A 23,493-nucleotide genomic window follows, 5' to 3' on the forward strand; every position below is an offset into this window, starting at 1 on the left:
GGAATGCCTGCATAAACAAAGCAACATCTAATTAGCAATTAGTATATTTTGCATAAGGTGCAAAACAAAGAGCTATGTGGGGAAAAGCTAAATTTTCACTTTCACCTAGCAGTCACTCTGAATACTTTATAGGTCAAATGTAATAGCATTTGCTTCTACTGCCCATTTTCAGCAATACATTGTTCTCTCTGGAGAAGGTGGTTTGTGAAGTCAAAACACTGCAGTGGAAAATAGTGGCACTGAAGGTAGAAGCAAAAAAAAGACAAACTTTTGAAACAGGACTTACTGAAATTAACTTTTAAAGCCGAGGTAGCCCATTAGGATTGGCCTTACATGAGGGCTCTGTGGAGCAGTGCAATCAGAGGTGAATCTCCTCAACAGCATCATATACACCCCAATATTCCCTTCACAAATGATGGCTTCAGGCCTCCAGATTTCCTTCCTTGTCCCCGATGCTGTGGTTGGTGCTTCTCTTTTGTCAAATGGATGCTGTCCTCCAGCTTCTAGCGGCTGGTCTTCAGAACACTTAGCTTCATACAGTAGTTTAGCAGGCAGCATGGTCCCACTGCTTCACATTAACGCCAAATGCCAAGCTTGGAACAGAGCTAGTAGGTACTCCTTACCCCACCCACCCTATAAACAAAACGTCACTCAGTTTTCAGCTAATTCCTGTTCCATAGCAATTCATAATTTGTTAAAGATTTGACATAGGTACAAACACTTCCATACATTGAGCCAAAGACAGCAGAGTGCAAACACATTTTTATATGACTTAGAGTAGCATCTGACTTAATAAGAAAAGGACAGGGATTGAAGATGTCAAATTCTAAACAACCAGACCAGTTCAGATGCGCCTTTTTTCCCCATAGTGTTCCAACTATTTTTCTCTCCACTAATTATAGTGTCAGGAACCAGAATAACAATGATAGGATGGGAATTACTGGCATGGCATTGGGGCATCATCTTGACAGAATTAAATTATTTCTGGCATTTGTGGGAAATGGGATGTCATAATTACAATAGTATAATTTTATCTTCAAAAAGGATTTACTGAAGAGTTTTGATTTAAAATCTGGGAATTGACCTAATTTGGGGACAAGAACCTGTATTTCCAATGTGGCTATGGGACATTTTCCTTTTCCTGATCTCGAATACAGTACCCAAACAAATAAAAACTTCAAGGATGTCTTACAGTATTTTTTTTCTTTCACTCAGCTTCTTAGAGCTGCAGTTTCAGTTACTATAATATACTCTACACACTTCAAAATTACATAGGAAATACCAGAATAACTAAATAAATAAAAAGCTAGAGAAAACTGGAACAGTACTACGTCTCCATCTGAGACGAAATATTCCACTTCCAGCATTGCAGAGAAGGGCTAGGACAATTTTTTTTTTCAAAAGATTTATATACAGGTTTGAATCCAGAAATTAAGGTTAAAAGCATAAATATTGATAATTTCAACTAAATTCAGAATGGTTTCAGAAAGATATGATACAACGATTTAGAATAAAACAAAGCAGAAGAGCATCATATTTTGGTTTGCTTGAGATATACATAAGGTGCAACAACTTTTTTCTTGATGCTGTGGGACAGATGTTAGTGTAGATGGTGTTTGCTGGCAGATTAAAGTACATACCATAGCAATATGATTTTCCAAAATAAAGAAGAATGAGAGAATGAAGTGAAAATGATAATGGGGGGGCACTACATACTGGTCTGAAATACTTGTGCTGACAAATGTTACCTGAAAATACCAACACCCCTCTCCAACAGATTAAGGGCATGAGAAGCACTACCACTGGAATCAAAACCTCTCAGAGAAACAAGGCAAGTGCCTAAAGAACTATAAAGCTTTGCAGGATTTCTGCTACTCTCAGTGCCTAACCGCTTAAAAATTAAGCATTTCTACAAAAAGGTTTGTTTTAAAGTATCTGAAAACAGTCATATCCAGGAAGTTGTCTCCCCTCTCCCACCCCTGCCTAAGGGAAAAGCCACTGAGGTTTTAGGAAAAGCAGATCAAGTAAGATATTAATCACATAGAAAAAAGTAATCTTCTGTTTTGCTTCTTTTTAAAAAAAGGTCCCATGAATATACAGCAATCTCTTAAGGAACTCTAGTGAAATGTAATCGGAGGACTGAAGGAGGGTGCTCTGGCAAGACTAGATCTATTCTAATGTGTTCTACAGAGTGACAAGTTAGTACCATTGTCAAGATGCATGTTCTGCACCACACAACTTTTGTTGTTGGTTTTTTTTTGTTTTGTTTTGGTTTTTTTGGATTTCAGCTAATTATAATTTTTAAATCACTGCTAGCAAGTGGTCCAAAACTCCAACAGCCACCAACATCAGGACCCAGCAATTTTCAAACATTCACTTTTTGCTTTGAAATTTAGAAAATATTAATAAAACTGTATCATAGTAAAAACAGTTTGCTAAAATCTGGGACTATTCCCTTGATGTTTCTATGTGAATGGGGGTAAGCTATAACCACGGATAAATCTTCTACTAATTCCTGCCTCCTCCATCTCCACAATGAAGATGCAATTTTGAGAACATCATTGCAATGCTCTGCTGCCCTCTTTCCTGCTTTGAAAAAAAAAAAGAGAGAGAGTACAAACCCTCTTCAGTTTTTCCAATCCTGTTAGTTTATGTTGTACATATTTTCCAGCACCGAAACTGAAGTAATATCTACAACCATGAGAAGCTAAACCTAGTCAATATTAATAGAGTCATTTTTATATGGCTATTAGGTCAAATTACAATTAGAAAAAAAAGTCATCATTACAATTCAGTCAAGTATAAATAAGAAAGCTAGATAAAACCATGTAAACTGTCACCATTTAGAGATCTAACTCAAAAGCTTCAAACTCGAACTAGAACTATCAAAACTCCACCAGTTTGAAAACCTTTAAAAATTATTGCTGGAATCCAATAATCAAAATTTGGTAGTTTGTGCTGTGATGCAAAAGTGGGGAAATACTTTGTGCTATGGAACAAATACCCTGTAAAATCTGTAGCCTCAGACTAATTTTGATTTATCACTTTGCATCTGTTGCTAGGAAACAAGACACTGTGAAAGTCAGGTGGTTAAGTCAATATGTTCAATGTTCTAAGCCAGTTAATCCACTTGGCACTGGCATATGTATGGTTGGTTTTATGTTTAAAAGCAACAAAACACAAAAAGGAAACAGAACTTGCAGGTGGATCTATGACTGAGAGGCCCACCTCAGGTATACCTCCCCTATCATGTACTCAATACCTCCTAAACAGCAAGCTTGAAATGACTCTAAAAACCTGCAGTGCCAATTAGGTTGTGCATAGCAATTACAACATGTCCAGTCTGTCTGTGATGGATGTGAAAGGTCTGTAGCTCCAAGTCCACATGAAGTGAATGTCTTCAATGTGTTTAGAATAGTGAAGTAATACTAAGGTCACTTCTGAATAATATTTTTGTCTTTTTTTGTTTGTTTGTTTGTATGAACGATTCATTGGTCACTTAGACCCCTGTGTAAAAATAAAAGAATCCTCAAGGCATGAAAACATCAGTAATCTGTAATCTGCAGGACTCTTCCCCTGTCTGGGAAAATATTTGCCACAATTTGCCCCAAGCAAATTCTTCTTGGTCACTCAAGGCTAAGAAAAAAATTCAGATTGTAAGAATTGTAATTTTCTCTCTCTCTCTCTCTCTCTCTCTCACTCTCTCTCTCACTCTCTTTTTGCCAGCAAACTATCACTCTGGTGGCAAATATAAAAGTGCAGAATATATGGACCACGAGGCCGAGCATACACCGCTAACAATGGTACATCTGCCTGCCCATGCTGCTTGGGAGTCTCTGGAACAGGCTTTTTAATATTTATTCTACAATATAAATGTAGGTATAACCTATTATATAAACCATCTTAGAACTTAAATCTCCATGTACAAAAAAGACTAAGAATATCTAATAATAACTAGTGCAGTGCGTCAGTTTTTTTTTGTTTGTTTTTTGTTTTGTTTTGAAAGAATAACTAGGTAATATATGAAACTAGTTTCACACTCTCTGGTTGGTAAAAGAGATGCTGGATGAGCTACAGTAAAGGCAGCCTTTTACCAAGTCACCACCTATTACTGTCAAAAGCCTTCAATGGAAAGCAAAGCTCCAGGATCATTCTGTTTCTGTTCAGTATCAGATAACATCACCCTTAAAGATTCTGGGTTCCAAAAGAACAAACTGGCCCAGGATGCTAACTTCTGCTTCAAGTGAGTCTGGGCCTTGTAGGGCAACAAGCACTTGTTTGCAGTCTATATTTTCCACCACATGGACTCACTAGCATCCCTTGGTAAAGACAAGGCTAGGGTAGTAGGTAAAGCACAATGTTTTACAATTAAAGGGCGCTTCACTGGTCAGCGCAAGAAATAAGTACAGGAGCCTGTGGCATTTCTTTTGGCTGTCCATCATGGGTGAGCGGAGTTGACCTCTGACCTCTGTAAAACAAGAAGGAAAAAATGACTTATTCAGGGTATATTATCTGCGAAAGGAGAGGATGATTAATAATAAAAACTTTCCAGTATCTCAATAGCTGCTATTCTTACTTATGTCATTTAATTAAAACCAATTTTGTCCTTAGAATTTTCTCTTCCTTTCTTTCCCTCTTTCTTTTCTCCTTACAGTCCTAAAATTTCTTATCTCAATTTCCCTTTGGCCCCAAATAACTAACTACTTCCATTTTGTAGAGATAACACTGAAACTCCCACAAATTTGAGGCAACTCACTATGAGGTGGTCATTTTTCATTCAAGGATTGATATTCTGGGACAATACTCTTTCTTTTGATCCATGGATAGTAAAAGTGACACATTCCTTTCCTGTAGTAATTGGCAACCTCTAGGCTCATTTCTTAAGATCCATTGTAATACACTCAGTTTAAAACTGAAGGCCAATAAAAGCAATGACTTTAGAAAAGGAAGAGAGATGGACTATGACTTTAAAAAAAAGGAACAAAATAAATAATGAAGAAAAAGGAGAAACCTCTTATATAGAAGAAGCCTCTCAAGTACATAGAGAGAGAGAAGTACAAGGGAAGGAAGCAAGTACTGATTCTGGATTTTGGCTGTAAGAAAATCCAGCCTACTTGGACCCAAATTGATATATGGGGGGGGGGGGACTCCACACAAGACTAGAAAATTCATAGAAATTTTCATCATTTTGATCGGAACTGTGTAGAAAATAGCTGATTTTTCATTCACTGTTCGTATAATTAGTAGTTAAAAATACAAATTATTTCATGGTTATGAGAAAACTATTCAAAATTCCTGGCAATTTCTACAGAGCCTCTCATTTTATGATAGGATTAGGGCCTCCTGACATTTGCCCACAGGCCTAACAAGCCTAGACAATGCAAACTCCTGGCTCTGTCTCCTATACCAGACTGTGGTACGTGACCCTACATGGAAAACAGGTGGGGAAGCAGCAATGTTTTCACTGGTTTGACCTTTCAGTATAGTACTCTCCTTCAGAGTATGTAGAACAAAAGGGGCTATTTTAAGAATCAGGTAATATTTGCTCCATAACTGTATCCAGGTTTCACCTGATGTACAAAAAAGGAAAACAATTAGATAAATCACAACATTTGGGGCCTTCTGAACCCAACAATTTCTGAATAGTACAAGATATTTAGGATTTCAGAAAAACAAAACATGTGTTAGAATCAAACCTCTGGATTAATCTGTTCATTCAAGTATGGCTGCTGTAAGCACCAACTGTTCAATATGTTCAGCTTTTTCTGCAAGAAAGATGAAACTAAAATGCTATTTTTTACCTTCAAGATCATGTAATAATAAACATTTCAGAAGTATTTTAGTAAGTACTGGAAAAAGAAAAAAGTGAAAGATGAAAAGTACAATGTAAAGAAAAAGGCAAGAAGGAGAGAGGTTGGGGTGAAGTCCAGCTCAATCAATGGAAAAAGGAAAGGAGTCAGGATTGGAGCAGCGCTGCCGCTAATGGATGGCATCTAGGACATGACTGAAGTCTGCTCACGCCACATGCTAGAGGAAATGGAACACAGGATCTGGAGTTCAAGACCTCACTGCAAATCATGACTCAGCTGTGAATCAGCTCTGTGTTCTTGACAAGTTCATTAACCATCTGCACCAACATTAAAATTGGACTAATAAGATAGTCCTGGGAGGGCTGGTTTAAGAATGATATTTAATGAGCTTTCTTCCTTGAAAACACCTAATAAATAAATAATCTCTCAACAAAGGTTTGCCCAACCCCCTATTTCCTGTATTTTATAAAATTGGTCTAAAGTGGGTTTCAAAACTTAACATTAGATTTTTCCTGGCAAGCGTACAGGTAATGTATTTCTACACCTAGTTCTGTGGGCTACCCACCCTGTGAATTAGGAACCCAGGTTAAGTAATAATTAAATGGTGTGCAACTCAGCTACAATTACATTAAGCCTAGACATAGAAGATTGGCTGGTTGGTCTGTTTTAGGAAAAAAAAAAAAGGGCCAAAGTTACAACTGGGATTTCCTAGGATGATCTTTCTAGATATTAAGAACTATAACCATTTGTTAGGTTGATGGTAAATTTCTAGTAATCATTTTCATCCTTTTTTATGGGAAGTTAACAACAACAAAAAGAACCTTTACCTCTATTTTCATCATTATATCTATGCCTGCTACCTAACTTTGTCAGTTAGATTTCAAGAACTACCTAATTTGTTCATTCACCCATTGGTGTAAGAGAAGCTGTCTAAGCAAGCTGGGGCATGAAGAATAAAACCGGTGCTTTCCTTTCAAAATATACTGAAACGAGACAGAAGCATCAACAAATAATTGCAACCCAATGTGGCAGCTGTTCTCAGGCAGGAAGTACACAGAGTGAGCGGCAGCATGGAAGATGCAGCAGGAGCAGCAGGCAGGCTGAGAGAAGAGGATCAGGCGTGGGAGGTGGAAGGAGCAGCAGCCATTCACCTGAGAGGAGGATGAACAAAGGCAAGAACTTGGCTAATCTGGAAAGGAGCAAGAGTGTGTGTTAATGCAGGGCAGGGTGTAGAGGCACTAGAGAGATGAGAATGGAAAGGCTTGTTTCTACTTTCTACCTTTAAAAACTGGGAATCATGGAAGGCTGGTTAGCAGAGTGATGGTGTGATCACAGTCATGTTTGGAGAGAACTTAGGGAGCAATGAGGGTGACTGGGTGATGACATTTTCTGAGCCCTAAATTATGACACTCCTTTGAATTCTTATTCTACCTACCTACTTCCATAATTCACAGGGACACTTAGCAACATTCAGGCAGGCATTAAAAATTCTCTTTGCACGTCATGCGTTTGTCTTCTATACTCAACTGTAAAATTCCACAAGTGGAGAAGTGCCTCTCTCAGAGACCCAAGCACATTTAACAATGTCTGTCAGCAGTCTCTTGCTAATGGGAATTTGCAGTGTACACATGAAAGGATATCTGACGTCTTGGAATATCTAAAGCTACTTGTGAGCAAGCACTTGACCTAGAACATGACAGGTAAAAGGCAAGAAGGAAACCAAGTTCACAGAGCGGCCTATGGGTTTACCTGAAAATGAGAAAGGAGCCTGAGGTCCTACAGGCAGCTATCCAGAGTGTGCTGGGTTTCAAGCACTTTTTACGAAAGTCCACGAAAATAACTTCTGATTACCCACAGATAAAATTCAGTATGAAATACCAGAATTTACAAAAGCCTTTTTTTAATTTTTTGCCTTCCCAAAGGACCTATTAAGTAGCAGAATACTCAATTATACACTTAGAAGTTAGTACACTTCCTGTGGGCCTTCACTGAGTTCAAAGGGTTTTCACAACTATGATTTCCTCTGATCCTTAGAACTTTTGCAATTCTTTGGAGATATATCATTATGCTCAATGTAAAATGAAAAAACTGAAATGCAGAGAATAAATTACTCTGTAGTAGATCACAGAGAGTTGAAGAAAATTCCAGGTCTCCTGCCTGCCATGAGTCAGTTGCCAAAACACTCATTCCCCTAAACTGTACTGTTGTGATGGCTGGCCACCACTGCTGCTAGCACCTTCTTCCGTAGGGGTGTCCCCACATGAGCACTGTGTCATTCCACACAGTATCTCAATGAAATGAGTGCTTCCCACCCTCATTTTATAAAAGAAAACATTGAATGAAGACAGGTTAATGATCTTGCTCAAGATCTCTGTTTTCAGAGACTGAGGATTTAAAGCCCTGTCTGTGATCTCACACTTAAAGGTTAAATGGTACTGCTTCCCTGCTCTCAAGTTTTTATGGAAATCCAGATTAGCCCCATAGGATAATATATTCAAAATGAAATACTTAGCTGGCGATATTTTCTTACATTTTCCCCATACTGTAAACTAGCACATAAACTTTTGTAACACCTCACATAAACAATAATGCTCCTGAACTACTCTGAACTCCACTACATAATAAAAATTGACACAAATCACTTGAGAAAGGTCGATCTGGTTTCCATATTTTTTCCTCCATCTAAGTCACACCACTGACCTGTGCACATTCTCCATGGCTGCCACTTCGGCCAGTGCAGCGAGGCTGAAGAAGGCAGACACAGCAGGCATCTCTGGAGTGCTGCTCCGTGTCTCCTCAGCCTCAGTGTTGTGTGAGCACTCATCACTGCAGTCTGTCTCAGTTGCTTTAGGGAGACTCCTCTGCAGTTGCTCCTTTGGTTTGTCATCTGTAACAAAAGCGAAATCCATCATAAGAGGATCATTCTGCTCTCCAGAGAAGGAACACTAAGGAAATGTGCCAGAGAATGAAAAGAGCTAGGTTTCTTTACTATTCACTTCAGCTATTCATTGCATATTATGAGTTTCACAGAATCTCTTCTTCCACAGTGACAAAGCACTTTTATTAAACTCAGATGCACCCTGGAATTATGGACACTGAAGCTGAGCTGAAGACAAGCTGTTTTATTCAAAGTCAAAGAATGGGTCAGTCTTGGAGGAAAGAGGAAAAATGAACCTTGACCAAAATAAAACCCAAGGGACTTCAGCCACTGGACCCTTAAAACCCAAGCTGACTAAACATTTCTCATGAATTTTCATGAAGCTGTAGGGTGACCTACCATGGCAACTTGGACATTTGATGTGCTGTGATATTAACACTTAGGATAGGCTAACCAGATAGGCTAACTATCAGATTAATCAATCCTAATGAGATCCCATGTTGTTGTTTTGTTCTAAAGACCTACTGGAGGGAAGATATGAGGTCGTCTGGTATTTATGAAGAGGTAGATGAAATGCTATGCTAATATACCTGCTAGAAATGAGAATATTTTCTTTATTATGTAGACATTACAGAGGAGGGGGAATTTTCATTATGAGTTTTAAAAGATTTTAAATATAGAAAACAAGTAATAAAAGATGTGAATGTCATATATTAGGGTATAAAGCTGGTATAGTGTTTTGCTACATAAAAGGGAGTGTTTTCTAGAATCCTTATTTCTTCCTACAAGTGAAAATTAACAATCTATAAAATGAAAGTCTCAGAACAGAACACAGATTGAAAAGGTGAGGAGAGAGGGATCAGCTGGACTAAACATCAAGATATCAAGATTTATATCCTCATCCCACTTCTACTCAGTTGAATGTTTTCAGCACAAAATTCTACCTCTTCAAAGAGTTGAATTCAATTCAGCGTCTTTAACATACTTTATGGTTCTAACAGTCAATTTGTGCAAAATTAAAAAAAAAAAAAGGTACCCCCAAATTAACTTTGTCTTCCAATTCTAACTCAGCAAACAGTTTAAACTGTTTCTATGAACACCTAGATTGATCCAAATCAGGTAAAATGAAATTCTGGAGATGTCAAAAACCAAAGATCACTAATGTCCAGATGATACAGCATCCCCAAGAACTTTTGGGGAGATGCTATTATTCACTGTTCTATCCCTTTGCACTGGGTCCCTCAGGTAATTCTATTGCCATGGAGGCCACCAGGACCAATAAAGACAGACTCAAGTCCTGACTGAAAATGGGGCAATTTTACTATTTGGGTAGATAAGACAAGAAATTCATGCATTCTCAGGTTGCCTTTCAGCTCTACAGAAAATAAGGATATTTTCCAAGGTACCTAATCCACTGGTTTGAATGCCTGATAATCTAGTTTGCAGTGACATGAATACCAGACCATGGAATAACACAGATTCATCTAGTACCTTTAAAAGTCTAGGCTATTCTGGAGTTTACTTCATCAAGACTGTTTTTGTGCATGCTTTTAAAAAAAAAAAAAAAGAGGAAGGAGCTAACAGTCCTAAATTTACCTTTCTTTTCTAGGAATTCAAATATGCTCTTGGAAAATAGGTATGATTTTTTTAAAGTGTGGAATAAGACATGTTTGAAAGTCTATATAAAGCTAGAGAACAGTCCATTTTTCAATGAGAAGCCACCATTGGCTTATAGTCATTTGCTGGCCAATGAGACTCTGGACATCTCTGCCTAGAGCTCCCTCTTCTTACCCAAAGTACCTCCTGCTGGTGATACCCGGCCGTCTGCTGTCCTGACAAGGTGTGTGATCTTGGTTTTCCTTGCTTTTCTCTTTTGGCTGCCCACCAAAGGTTCTTGCATTGTTGTTGGCTCTGGAGTGTTGGGAATGGATGAGACATTTTTAACCTTATAAACAGGCTCTGTGGTGTTTTTGTCTTCTGAAAATATGGCTGAAACAAGACAAACCATACATAGTTACACACAAAACACAAGATATTGACATTATTCTTGGAAGGAAACATTTCTGAATTTCAGACCTATCTGAATAGGGAATTTATAGTCAGAGTTTTCAGACTATTGATGGAAAAATTTTAAAACAAACATTTCTATAATGTTTACTACTTATGTGTACTTCTTCTGATAAATAATGGGCAGAGTATGAAGATACCTTCTCTTTTAACATTTTCTAAGTCTTTGAATCTTGCAAGTTGGTAGGGAGGATAACGTATATAAATCTGTATCTCAATAGACCCCAAGTCCTAGCTATGATCAGGGTTCCATGCTTCATAAATTTACATTGATGGTTGGGACATTTGCTTCTAAGCACCAGGCTGGACTGAGAAAAGAATCTGTGAGAACTGACCTCCTTTTATGCACATTGACTCTCATTAAGGACAGGACAAACACTTGTGAAGTGAGTACACATAAAACCCTCCATTCACCAAGTTCTAGGACAAGGTGAGTGAGGTAATTTAATTAAGTCTCACATGCTGACAGAGAGACTAGTTGTAGGTACACTCACGGTAAAACTAATAAATAATTTAATAGCACACTCTTGTATCCTGAGTCACTATATCAAGAGTAAAGAACACACTTGCAATTAAAGCCTTTATCTCTGGCTTAAATTTGATAAGAATACTTGTGTTTTATATACTTGTTTCCTTTGGAGTTCATCATTCTCATCCCTTCAATTCAAAAGTAAAAAAGAATATGCAGATATGAGTTCAGTTCATTTATGAGTATATACATGTACATAAGTGCTATGATTGAGATTTCTTTTTTTTTCCATTCCTGCAGCCAAAGCATTTTTAGGCAGGGAAAACAGGTCTGGCCCCCACCCCCCTACTTTGTAACCATCCAATCTCTTAAAACAGACATAGAAATTATTTTTTAAAAGAGGGGACTATGGATCAGAAAATCAAGGTCTGACAAAACAAACTTAAAGCAAAGGAAACCTGATGAATAATCTGAATAATCGAAGATATTTATGTCAGAAAGTGGATCTAAAGGTAGACACTAGAATAAAGAAATGCATAAAACATAAAAATGAAGAACAGCTAAAATAAGAGGAAAATGGAGCAAGATTAGCTTAGGGTGTGAAAAAAAACACACTTGTTGGTGCACAGGCCTCCTATAAGATTTTTAATTTAGCTCTCTAATGGGCTTAGGAGATGGGAAAACAGGCTATGAATTAATAAATCCTTTGCCCTGGAAATCATGATGAAACCTTGTCTTTGAAAGATACCTAAAAGGAACGAAGTTGATTCTAGGCTTCACATTCTAAAACAAATGGGAAGTAATTTCAATTTCATTAAAATAAAGTACAGACACAGAAATTACACCATGATTTGTGGCTTGGCATTATGTCAGTATCTCAGTATTGCTTAACAGATGGCTGTGTGGGGATAGGCTTAAGATAACAATTATTTTAAAAAAGAAAAAAAAAACTAAACCAAACAAAAACTGAAAAACACCAATTATTTGGCAATGTTCCCAATCTCTTCGGATTACAGAAGGAGTCTTATTCACTTCTGTAGTGTGATCACTACATTATAGATGGCCATTCCAAAAGAATATTAATCTATTCCCTTTTTCTAATTCCTCTTCCTAGAGAAGTCAAAAACTTGCAGAAAGAAGGGCGTGGCCAGGTTCCAAAGATGAAAGGTACAGTATATTGGAAGAACTGTTTATGGAAAGAAGGTACAAGGAGATAAAAGAAATAGATACCAGAAAAAGGACAGACAAGCTGGAAGAGATGATCAGATTTCCACATTGACAGGGGTAATGGAAATAACTGTCAAACAGAGACCTGGATTCCACTATTTACTTTATAATTCATTAACTCTGGTACCACAGGTCTCAGTTTCTTCATGTAAAAACAGAGGGTGGACTAGATTAGCTCTAATCTAGAGATTCAGACCTAAAATAATCCTTTTGCTACAGGGTCTACAGTTAGAGTTTTGGGTAGGAAAAAACAAGCCCTCATTCAGTTCAGAGTCCCAAGGTTGAGGAACAATAGCACTCCCTCGCATAGCACTGTTTTCTTTTCTACTGGTGACTTCTTCAAATGGTTTCAATTCTTTTAAATGGTTGTTCCTTTTCTAATTTGTTCTAGATAAATTGGTAAAATCACTGTAAGAAGCCAAGGGCATGGGGGCAAAAGGACTACAAATGGGGATCTACTGTTAATTCAGTGTTTAACAGTAAAAAAATCCCAAACATATGGCTGTGGGAAATTTCAAAATCCCAGCATCCACTCAGCAGAAAAGGAGCTAGAGGGTCCAAGACCAGCCAGCCAGCCAAAGGACATCAGCAACACTCAAGTTATAACACACAGGCATATTGGGAGACAGTAAAAGAGTGAATCTGGTTGCAGGGCAAGGGAAAAAGGCAAAAAATAATACACTGGAAGTTCTCATAAGTACCACCCCCAATGAAGGCAGGTAACACCGCTTACCCAGAAGTCTCCTCCAAACTTACTAACAGACCTAGAAGGAATCATGACCCCTGTAGATCATCCATATTTGAAAAAAGTACAGAATATGACCTTGCTAGAGTTTGAAAGAGGATGTAAGGGGCAAAACACACCATCCTGTCAGCTTATTCCAAGAACCGCCCTCAAGGTTAGCCCTCACAGAGAACCTTTTCCTAAGAGAAAACTGGGGAAGGAAAGTAAGGTTGAGTCTAAAAAGTACTCTTCTGGGACAGAATATTTGACAGTGGCAGAGCAAACAAAACGCTGGGTGGTGTGGGATGTGAAATGAAAAGGCTCAGAGGAACCTATGTCCTGCTCTCCCTTCTCCGCTCAACACACCCCAGGAACTAATGGGAATGTGAGGAAATGAAAGGGCTTTGTCGTCTAAAAGCAAATTAGTCATTTCTCTTTTGGCTTTTAATTGAACATACAAGACTATCCAAGGACTAAGAACAAGTCCACTGGGCTAGATTTTATACTCAACAATAACCATAACACACTTTAAGTGCATCATCTGAGAGTGATAACATGAGCTCACTCCTGGAGCCACATTAGGAATGTGGAAATAAGAGGCTATCTTGTTTTCCAAACTCTACTCCCCAAATGTTAAGAAAATGTTCGGGGAAAAGCAGTACTGCATGTGGATTGTACCCCAGGAGGCCACTGGAATCATGAATTAATTCACTTTGCAACTGGAGGATTCAATTTGAATTATTATAGCCAGATCTGAAATCTCATTGCCTTTGTTTGGTCTCCCATGCACTAATACAGCAATCAGATTCTGAATAGAACAAAGGAAAAAGAATCAAATGAATGAGACTTATTTAAGGTTCTGGGAGACTTTGCTTAAGTTATATAGCAACTATTTCAAAGCTGAGAAAGGAGATCAAGTTAGAATGGAAACTGAGGATTGTGTTTGAAAATCTAACTATAAACCAGAGTCTTTCTCCTGCCTGTGATTACATTTACATACTGAAAATAAACTAATCTGATGGAGATTCCAAGTCTGAGGTTTCTGGGTGTTTTTTGGGGGTAGGAGGGGTAATATACCTTTTATATTTACATCTGAACCAAACAAGGACGAAAAAGTCCATAGATATGTCTGAACAATTGAAACTGTAGTAGTCAAAGGGGCTTCAATGGCATGAATCCAAGTTTCTTCCCTTTTGCTTGTATTGGTCATGTTTCAATTCCCTGCCATGTGTTTGGGATTAATAAAACCTTCCTTAATTCAATGGGGCTGCTATGAAGATGAAATTTTAAAAAACATGTGTGAAAGTCCTTTGTAAACTTTAAGCTATGAAGATGAATTATTTATATTATTATTGCAATTAGAAACATCATGGACATGTAACAGCATGTTCTCACAGAAACAAATATGGCAGCAGAGGTAGGTCTTCTTTATGAGAAAATTGTACCTTTAATTCTAGGTTATAGGCAATATGTTTAGTTGTTATATAAAAGTTTTGAGAAGTGATTTAGCCATCTTTTAGTTTTAAAGGCATAGGAGAAAAAACACAATAAATTATAAATTTAGCATTTAACCCTCAGATGTACAACTAAGGATCTAAAGATTTCAGATATTTTGGGAAAGAATAGTGTTGCAAAAGCAATTCTACACAGGATGTTGTAAAAAAAGTACAAGTGAACTTCAAGTCATCCACTTTAACAGAAGTCAGGGACAGCTGAATAGCTGGACAGCCTCAGGTGAATCAAGGCTTTTATTATAGACAGTAGCTACAAACAACTCCTAACTTTTGTGCCAAATGGCTTATACATGTTAAAATTATCCAGGATTATGGCTTCATTTTCTGTCCCTAAGTATTTACGCCTTCCAAAGTAAAGCTGTAATAAGCAGCGATCTGGCCATAGGTGAGAAAGAGGATGAAGTAAAGGGCTTAGATAATTCAAAAGCACATAGTCACCATCTGAACCAGTAAAGGCTGGGAGTGGTATGAAAATACATAACCAAGAAAGGTCACTTTAAATTACTAGTAATTTTCTGATGCTCAAATTGATTCCCTTTTTTCCAGGCCATTTGAAATGAACTTGTACTCTACAATAAATAAACAGCATGCATTTTTCAGTGCATCCTCTTCAAAGCTGTGTTCCATATACATTAACAATATCTATAATTAAATATCACCAATAATAATTCTATTTCTACTAACCTCTGAGGACTACCTGTAAGATTCAAAATTGATTTAGTTTTCTATCTCTGAAAGGCAGAAAATTAGGACTGCAGAATATGGTGCTTCTAGCATCACATTAACCACAAAAAATACCAAAGTAACAAAATCATCAAGTGTTAAGGGGAAAATGAAATTTGTGATTTTTGAATTACTACATCCTATCATTCACCCAATCCCTCAACACAAGAGAACCACATATGTACTTAAGACAAATGTGGACAGTAAATCCTAAACAATCTGTCCTACTGAAAAATGCTGATTAATGGCAGATCTGATAACCTACCTAATTCCTATGTTAAATGTTCTTTCTACCATACTGCACTAGTTGTAGCAACTCAGCAGCATTTTTAGTGTATAAAAAAAGCTAAGCAAAACAAAACAAAAAAGGAAGTATTTAAAATGGTATCATTTGAAGGGAAGAGTAATGTGGTCTTAAATGCCTTTAGCTTTCTCTGATAGGTCATCAGTGTCTTATATTTATAAAAAATGTGTGTAATATATTTTTATAATACAAAAGAGCTAATAATTCAATTTGGGGATGTTAGGACTGAAGGCTGGGAACAGCACAATTCATATTTTGTTCTGCCTGTACTTAGGCAGAAATAATACTTCACAGAGGTTGTGAATGTGAAATAATGGGTCAGAAAACATTCATATTGATGTCATTTTCTGTAAAAGTAAAGTGATGCAAAAGCAGACGTGGCATGTATGAATTATGTCCATTAAACCAAAAAAGTTTTTGATAAATGTAACTCAAACTAGAACTGGCACTGGGGGGTTGGTAACTGGGAATTTAACTTCCACCGAGTTATACCCTCCTTTCTTTAAAAAAAAATATTTTAAACAAGCTCTCACTTGGTTGCTAAGGATGGCCTTGAACTCAGAATCCTGCTTCAGCATCCCAAGTCCCAGGGATTACAGGCATGTGCCACCATACCTTGCTAAACATGAATATTTTTTATAAATACCTTAAAAATATGAGTATTTCTGAAAAGTGACCAGGGCCAAATGTACATATTGATTTTTTTCTCCTTTTCAGTAAAGGAAAAACTATATTTTGTAGACAGGTTCCTTTTCTGGACATAAGTAAATCAAAGAGGTCCAAACTGGATGATCACTAAGATTCCTTCTAGTTTTCAAATGAAGTAAACACTGCACAAAAGTATTCAGGTCTTTAAAATTATCTATGATGAGAAAAGGACAATTAATGGGAAGAAGGGAAGGATGGCTCCTTAACTCATATAAATTAACACTCACCAGAGTGAGTCATTAATGTCATAAACAAAACTCAAATCTCTGGTTAATGTCATTCAAAGGTTTCAAATTCTCCTTTCATAAATGAAACACCACAATATATTCTGTCTGACTCTTTGCAGGAGACCTCAAAATATAATTATTAACACAAATTCTAATGCTATTAGTTGAACCTATATAAATAATAACTTTTTTAAGTCTATAAAAAATTATTCAATTTTCAACTTAGACTATCTGAAATTAAACACTATGTTGATTCTTTTACCTTCTGTAGGGTGAATGGCATCCAAGTAGAGTTGCTTGTTTGACCATTTATCCCCACTTCCTAAAAACAATGATAGAAAAAAATGTGAAATTGTATTCCTAATATGGATATAAATACTATAAAAATAAGGTTATGTACAAAGTAACTTAAATATGAAACACCATAAAAATAAAATGGAATTTTATTTCAATTATTTTGTTCTCAAATTGTATTTTCCAACTAAACTAATGAAGCTATGACTGGAGGCTACACAGGAAATGGATAAACAAAATTTGTCTTTTGTGAAATACACTGTTGAGTAATTTCTTTGACTTTAATACACAAAATTTGAAGATCAGTAAAGGGTATGACAATTTTACCTGGAAAATAAAGTTTCTTCACTGGAAGCAAATGAAAAAAAATATATACATAAATACACAAAACAAACAAAAAAGAGGCTGAGTAGAGGTGAAAGCCCACATTTAGTAAGAGGATGTTACACACAGGCACACACAGGCGCATTCACCTACACAGAAGACAGCTGCTAGTGAGAGCCTCACTCAGGAAGCACAGAGTGCTTCACATCTGGCCATGCAAGTAGGATGCGAGTGTGCATCAAATGAGTCGATTTATGGCTTGACACTGACATGCAGGCAGACACTAAAGCCCAACCTCCAGGACTTGTGGCTATACTGAGCCAGATGGGAAGATTTATCTTTTAGGTGAAGAAGGAGTCCTGAACTCCAAGAAAGAGATCTTGAGATGAGTCCTGAAGAGGTTCAGGGGCCCATCAAGATCATAACAATGAGATAGATGTTCAGAGGAGAGGAGGGGTGGAGTACATTAAGGGCCCTCTGGAAATAACAGTTATGTGACTGTAGGAGTGGGGAGAAGGGTTCAGCCAACATTGAAGTACACAGAGGAGGAAAAGAGGCAAGTTAGAACTTAGGAGTGGAGAAAAAATGTCCATGGCAATCCCCAACAGTGGGACTTTGACATGAATATGAAGATTTCAGGAAGCAGAAAAATGTGGTTATGGTGTGAAGGGCTGCCAGACATGGGTGGGGGGGAAAGAAGAGCCAAAGAAATGAATAGACAGGAGGTCAAAAAGACTAAATTACAAAAGATACCAAATGTAGATGAGAAGAATAAATTTTAAAATTCATATGGAACTCTGTACAAAAAAACAAATATGGATTTGAGTAGCAATCCAAGGGATGGAAGTTTATAATTAGCTGCAGAGTCTAGAAAGAACAAAAATGCCCAGCCAGGAGCTGATGACACTGAGGCAAGCACAGGGGAGAAAAAGGCAAAGGAGGTGCACGCGGAAGCTTTACTCAAGATGAGCTGGCAATGGAGGCGATCAAGAAACCTTAATGGAGGATGGAAGGCACCAATACCTTTTTCTGGAACATTAGGCTTCTCCTTTTTGTGCTTATATTTGCTGACAATTTTGTGGAATAAGTTCTTTTTCTGAGACTGGAAAGGACCTACAGACAATATTAATATGAATATATTTTAAATTTGCAATGCTTTACAAAACAATATTGTGTGTTTTAAAACAATTACACCCTCCTCCCTCCTGTGGAAAGAGTAAATCCAGTTGCAAGAAACATCATCTTGCATCTCCACTCATCTTGGGACTCTGCCCTTTTCTTTAGGCTTGTGTAAAACCCAGTGAGATTTTCCTTGGAAAGTATTGGGCAGAAGCCTCCATTAGGGCTGGAACTTTCTAGGCAGAAACTGCAGATTAAGTGGGTGGAAACGGATTGCAACCAGTACCAGAAGCATGGTGATGGTCTATTACAGAGCAAAGGTTCCACTTTAGATGCCAATGCCATGAAGGAAAGAATGGCCATGTGGATTTCATCGCCTAAGAGAACTGACTTTCACAAGGACAGCACCTTCAGGATGACAGCTGACCTGAGAGCATTAGGTAGCTTTCTGCTCTTTTTGGAGGCTACTCTAGGAAGAAAAAAGTGATTTAAAAACAGAAAGATATTTGGAAAACCAGCAAAACAAAACAAAACTTTGATGTGCTCTCCTTCTGGCAGGAGGTGAACTAACTATGTGCCTGCCTAGTCACTTCTACCCTCCCTCTCTAGTGGGTCATTCCACCAGTATACAAACGTATGTTATTTGTCCCAAATTTTAAAAAAAGTTCTCCCAAACTTCCCTCAGTCTCCTCAGAGGACTGCCTTTGCTGTCTCTAAATTCTCTCCTTCGGTTTTGTCTTAAACTCACTATAACCAGGCTTTCACCCAGCCACTCATGAAAATCTGCTGCATGAAGGCCAACACTGAGGCTCATGGTGCTCATGCATCTTCCAATCTAGCTGTTCCCTCCAGGTCCACCTTCTGCCTTCAATGCTTCCTTCACCTGGATTCCAGGACACAGCTGTTTTGCTTTCTCTCTTCCCTCATTGATCTTTCCCTCTTGTCTCTTCTGCATCTTCCTTTCCCCAGATGTTTTAGGTTTGGAAAGCCCTGGACTCTAAAGTGATTCTTGTCCTCTTCCCTATTGATTCGCCTTCCTTTGGTGATTACTTCTGGTCTCAGGGCTTTAAATACCAGCTCACAGATGCATCACCTCAGCACGATGCTGTGTATTTGAAAAGCCAGCCACCTTACAAATTTTCATTGTATCTGTAAGCTCACATCCTGCTTCACTTCTCTCTAGCAGAGTAGCCTCCTTGGCTACTCCCTGCACATACAAAGTCTTTCTCTTGCTAGTAGGATCTTTATGTTGGCTGTCAGCTCTGCCTAGAAAATGTTCTTCCAACTTCCTCACCACCTTCAAGGTTTTGCTCAAGTATCACCAGACCACCCGTTGCAAAACTGCAACCCCACCCCATTCCCATCCCTTGTGATCTGCCTTTCCTTCACAAAATTATCATTAAGCTAAATAAAAACAAAAAAGTTCTACTGAAATATACTTCACATATAAAACAGTTCACTCACTTAAGGTATATAATTCAATGTTTTTGATATTCAGAGATACGTGCAAACATCCCCAAATTTTAGAATATTTCATCACCTCAAAAATAAACCACACATCTTTTAGTTATCACTTCTCCTGTACTTGCAATTCCCCTCTCCCCAAGCAATCACTAATATTCTGTTATAGAAACTTCATATAAACTGAACCACATAATAAAGTCCTTTTTGATTGGCTTAGGATTTAGCAGAATGTTTTATAGTCTTATCTATGCTATATGTAGTCAGTATAAGAAGAATAGTATTTCATTGTACGGATATAATACATCTTGTTTATTCATTTAGCAGGTGATGGATATTTATATCAATTGTTTATTTTTGTGAATATTGCTATTATAAACATTCATGTACAAGTTTTTGTTTAGATGTATGTGTTTGTTTCTCTTGGGCATACACCTAGGAGTAGAATTACAGGGTCAATAAGAACTTTTATGTTTAACCTTTTAAAGAACTGCCAAGAAGCAGCTGCACCATTTTATATTCCCACTTGCAGTATATAAATATATATAACAATTTTTCCACATTTATTATTATCTGTCTTTTTGAGTATGGTCATTCTAAGGTTGTGGAAATGATACCTTTCTCACTGTGTAGATTAGTTTGGGGGAATGTTTCTATCTAACATTAAGTCCTACAATCTATGAACATGGGATATTTTCCCATTTATATTATTTTTCTTTCTACAATGTTTTGTAGTTTTCATTATATTGCACTTCTTTTGTTAAATTTATTCCTAAGTACTTTATTCTTTTTGGTGCTATTGTAAATGGAACTGTTTTCTTATTTCATTTTTGGGTTGTTCATTGGAAGTATATGAAAATATAATTAATTTTGTATGATTTTGTATCCTGTAACCCTACTAAACTCATTTGGGTATTTTAGTAGATTTCTTAGGGTTTTCTATATTCAAGTTCATGTCAGTAAGTTTTACTTCTTTCTTTTCAGTCTTGATGGTTTTTGTTTCTTCTTACCTAACTACTGCCTAGAACACAGTACTATGTTGATAGAAGTGGTGAGAGTGAACATACTTGTCCTGTTTCTGAATGTCAGGATCAGGGAACGTGTCTGATTTTTCACCATTAAGTATAATGTTATCTGGGCTGGGGATGTGGCTCAAGCAGTAGCGCGCTCGCCTGGCATGCGTGCGGCCCAGGTTTGATCCTCGGCACCACATACAAACAAAGATGTTGTGTCTGCTGAAAACTAAAAAATAAATATTAAAATTCTCTCTCTCTCTCTCTCACTCTTCAAAAAAAAAAGTATAATGTTATCTATGTGTTGTTTGTAGATGCCCTATCAGGGTGAGGGAATTCCTTTCTGTTCCAGGTTTGAGGTCTTTGTTATGAAAAAGTACTAAATTTTGTCAAATGCTTTCTCTATTGAGATGATCATGTGATTTTGGCTTTCAGTCTGTTGACAATGTTACATGAACTGATTTTGGGGTGTTAAACCAACCTTACAATCCTGGGATAAAATCTCACATAACCACAGTGTGTAATTCTTTGATTTCTTAGCATTTAGTTAAGGAATTTTTGTGCTCCTTATTACCCAGGATATTGGCCTGTAGTTTTCATTTCTTTGTCTAGTTTGACATTGGAATGAGTCCCAAAGTAAACTGGGGAGTGTTCACTCTTCTATTTTTTTTTTGGATTCATTTATGAAGATCTGGTACTAATTCTTTCTTTAAAAGTTTGGTACAATCTGGTGGTAAAGCCATCTGAACCTGGACTTTTTTTTTTTTTTGGACTCCTTAGACATATTTCCAACCCTTTAGGCTAATTCAATCTCTTTAATTGTTATAGGTCTGTTCAGATTGTCTGTATCTTAAGTTGGTTTCAGTAGTTTGTGTCTTTCTTGGAATTGTTTGTTTTATCTAGGTTATCTAATTTACTGATATAAAATTGTTCATAGTCCTCTAATGCTTCTCCTTTCTGTAAAACCGATAGTAATGTCCTCTATTCCATTTCTAATTTGAATATTCTCCTTTTTTGCTGGTTACAATTGAGCTAAATGCTTCTTAACTTTGTTGTTCTTTACAGGAAACTAATTTTTGGTCATTGATTTTGTTTTTCTATTCTTTATTTATTTCATTTAACTTTGTTAATTTCCTCTCTAATCTTTATTATTCCCTTTCCATCTGCTTTTTTATTTAAAAACATATTTTTAATTGTAGATGGACATAATAACTTTATTTATTTTTATGTGGTGCTGAGGATCAAATCCAGTGCCTCACATGTGCTAGGCAAGACCTCTACCCCTGAGCCACAACCCTAGTCCCTTCATTCTGCTTTCTTTTAGTTTAAGTTTGTTCTTCTTTTTCCAATGTCTTAATGTGAAAGGCAGGGCAGTTATTGATCTGACATCTTCTTTCTTAGCTTAGGCATTTAGAGCTCTCTGAACATTACTGTAGCTATATCCCTCAAGTTTTGATATGTGTTCTTCATTTCTACTCACCTCAGAGTTCCTTATGATTTACCTTTTGAATTCTTCTTTAACATTGGTAATCTAGGAGTGTGTTGTTTAGCTTTGATGCATTTATGAGTTTCCCAAGTTTTCTCTTACTATTGATTTTTAAATTTATTCCACTGTGGTCCAACAATATGTGTTGTATTATTTTAATCATTTTAAATATATCAGTTTGCAAAGCATATTCTTGAGATTATTCCATGTTTACTTGAGAAATATGTTCACTTTGCTATTGTTGGATAGTGTTTCATATGTGTCTGTTAGTTCTGGATAGTTTATAGCACTGCTCAAGTCTTTTCTTCCCTTGTTGGTCTTTGGCCTAGCTGCTTTGTCAACCTATTCTTTTTTTCCAAACCACTTCTCACCTCTACACACATAATAACTTTGCTTACTTTGGGTTCATTTATGGTCTGAAAACCCCAATAAAATTTAACCTCCACAGCAGCAGTTCTTTGCTTTCATTCACAGATATAACCTAAGTGCCTAAAATAGTGCTTAGTGCATGACAGGTTCTCAGTAAATATTTGTTTCACAAGAAGTAAATAAAGTTCTGAGAGCAATGCTTGGCACAAAGTGTGCAAGAAATGACATCTGTTGCTGTTATTACTGACACCATAAATCTGTGTAAGTGTTTTTTTGATGAACACACCAAGACATCCCTCTAAATAACCCATAGAAACACTTCTGAATTGTCTATTGCTGGTTTGAAATGGAAATAGAAAAGGCACTAGTTTGATTCTTTGAGAAAAAGTGAGCAATAAAAGAAAATAAATTGAAGGTAGTATGAAAAAAAGGTCATATATACATGCTATATTATAGGTGTTCTATATAATCTGTTTGCAATCACTGCCTCCTATATTTCATAAAACCCAGGAAACTGCAGGCTGGTACACCCGACTGATATGTTGGCAAACACAGAAAACAAAAGCAGAAAGACAGTTCTGAATCTCTTCAGGATCACAAAGACCCTAGTAGATTTACCTGGAGGAAAATAAATTAATAATGATAATATATTGGTATACAGGGAGGATGAGATCAGAAAAAGTGGTTCACAGAAGCAAATTGATGTATAGACAGGGTTAGGAAAGGAGAAAGGGGATATCTTTTCAGATCCAGCCATACTTAGAGAAATCTAAAAA

The 23,493-nt window shown here is 37.0% G+C and overlaps 1 protein-coding gene across 20 annotated transcripts in view; it reads right to left on the reverse strand.

Moving 5' to 3' along the window:
• Positions 1-282: 282 nt before the first annotated feature.
• The window catches only part of Bbx (BBX high mobility group box domain containing), a 257,863-nt gene continuing 234,652 nt past the window's right edge, over positions 283-23,493 (reverse strand). For 13 of the 20 annotated variants that reach the window (XM_078044278.1, XM_078044279.1, XM_078044280.1 and 10 more), the window contains 6 exons: positions 18,293-18,382; positions 17,273-17,293; positions 16,914-16,973; positions 10,480-10,677; positions 8,511-8,697; positions 283-4,468 (listed from right to left, as the gene is read on the reverse strand). In XM_078044278.1, the coding sequence (XP_077900404.1) occupies positions 4,381-4,468; positions 8,511-8,697; positions 10,480-10,677; positions 16,914-16,973; positions 17,273-17,293; positions 18,293-18,382 (644 nt within the window). In that variant the 3' untranslated portion in view covers positions 283-4,380. The remainder of the gene's footprint in view (positions 4,469-8,510; positions 8,698-10,479; positions 10,678-16,913; positions 16,974-17,272; positions 17,294-18,292; positions 18,383-23,493) is intronic. The other 7 variants (XM_078044294.1, XM_078044293.1, XM_078044292.1 and 4 more) reach the window with 7 other exon arrangements.

Source organism: Ictidomys tridecemlineatus, chromosome 3, assembly GCF_052094955.1.
Source record: "Ictidomys tridecemlineatus isolate mIctTri1 chromosome 3, mIctTri1.hap1, whole genome shotgun sequence".
In the NCBI taxonomy this organism is placed as follows: Eukaryota; Metazoa; Chordata; class Mammalia; order Rodentia; family Sciuridae; genus Ictidomys; species Ictidomys tridecemlineatus.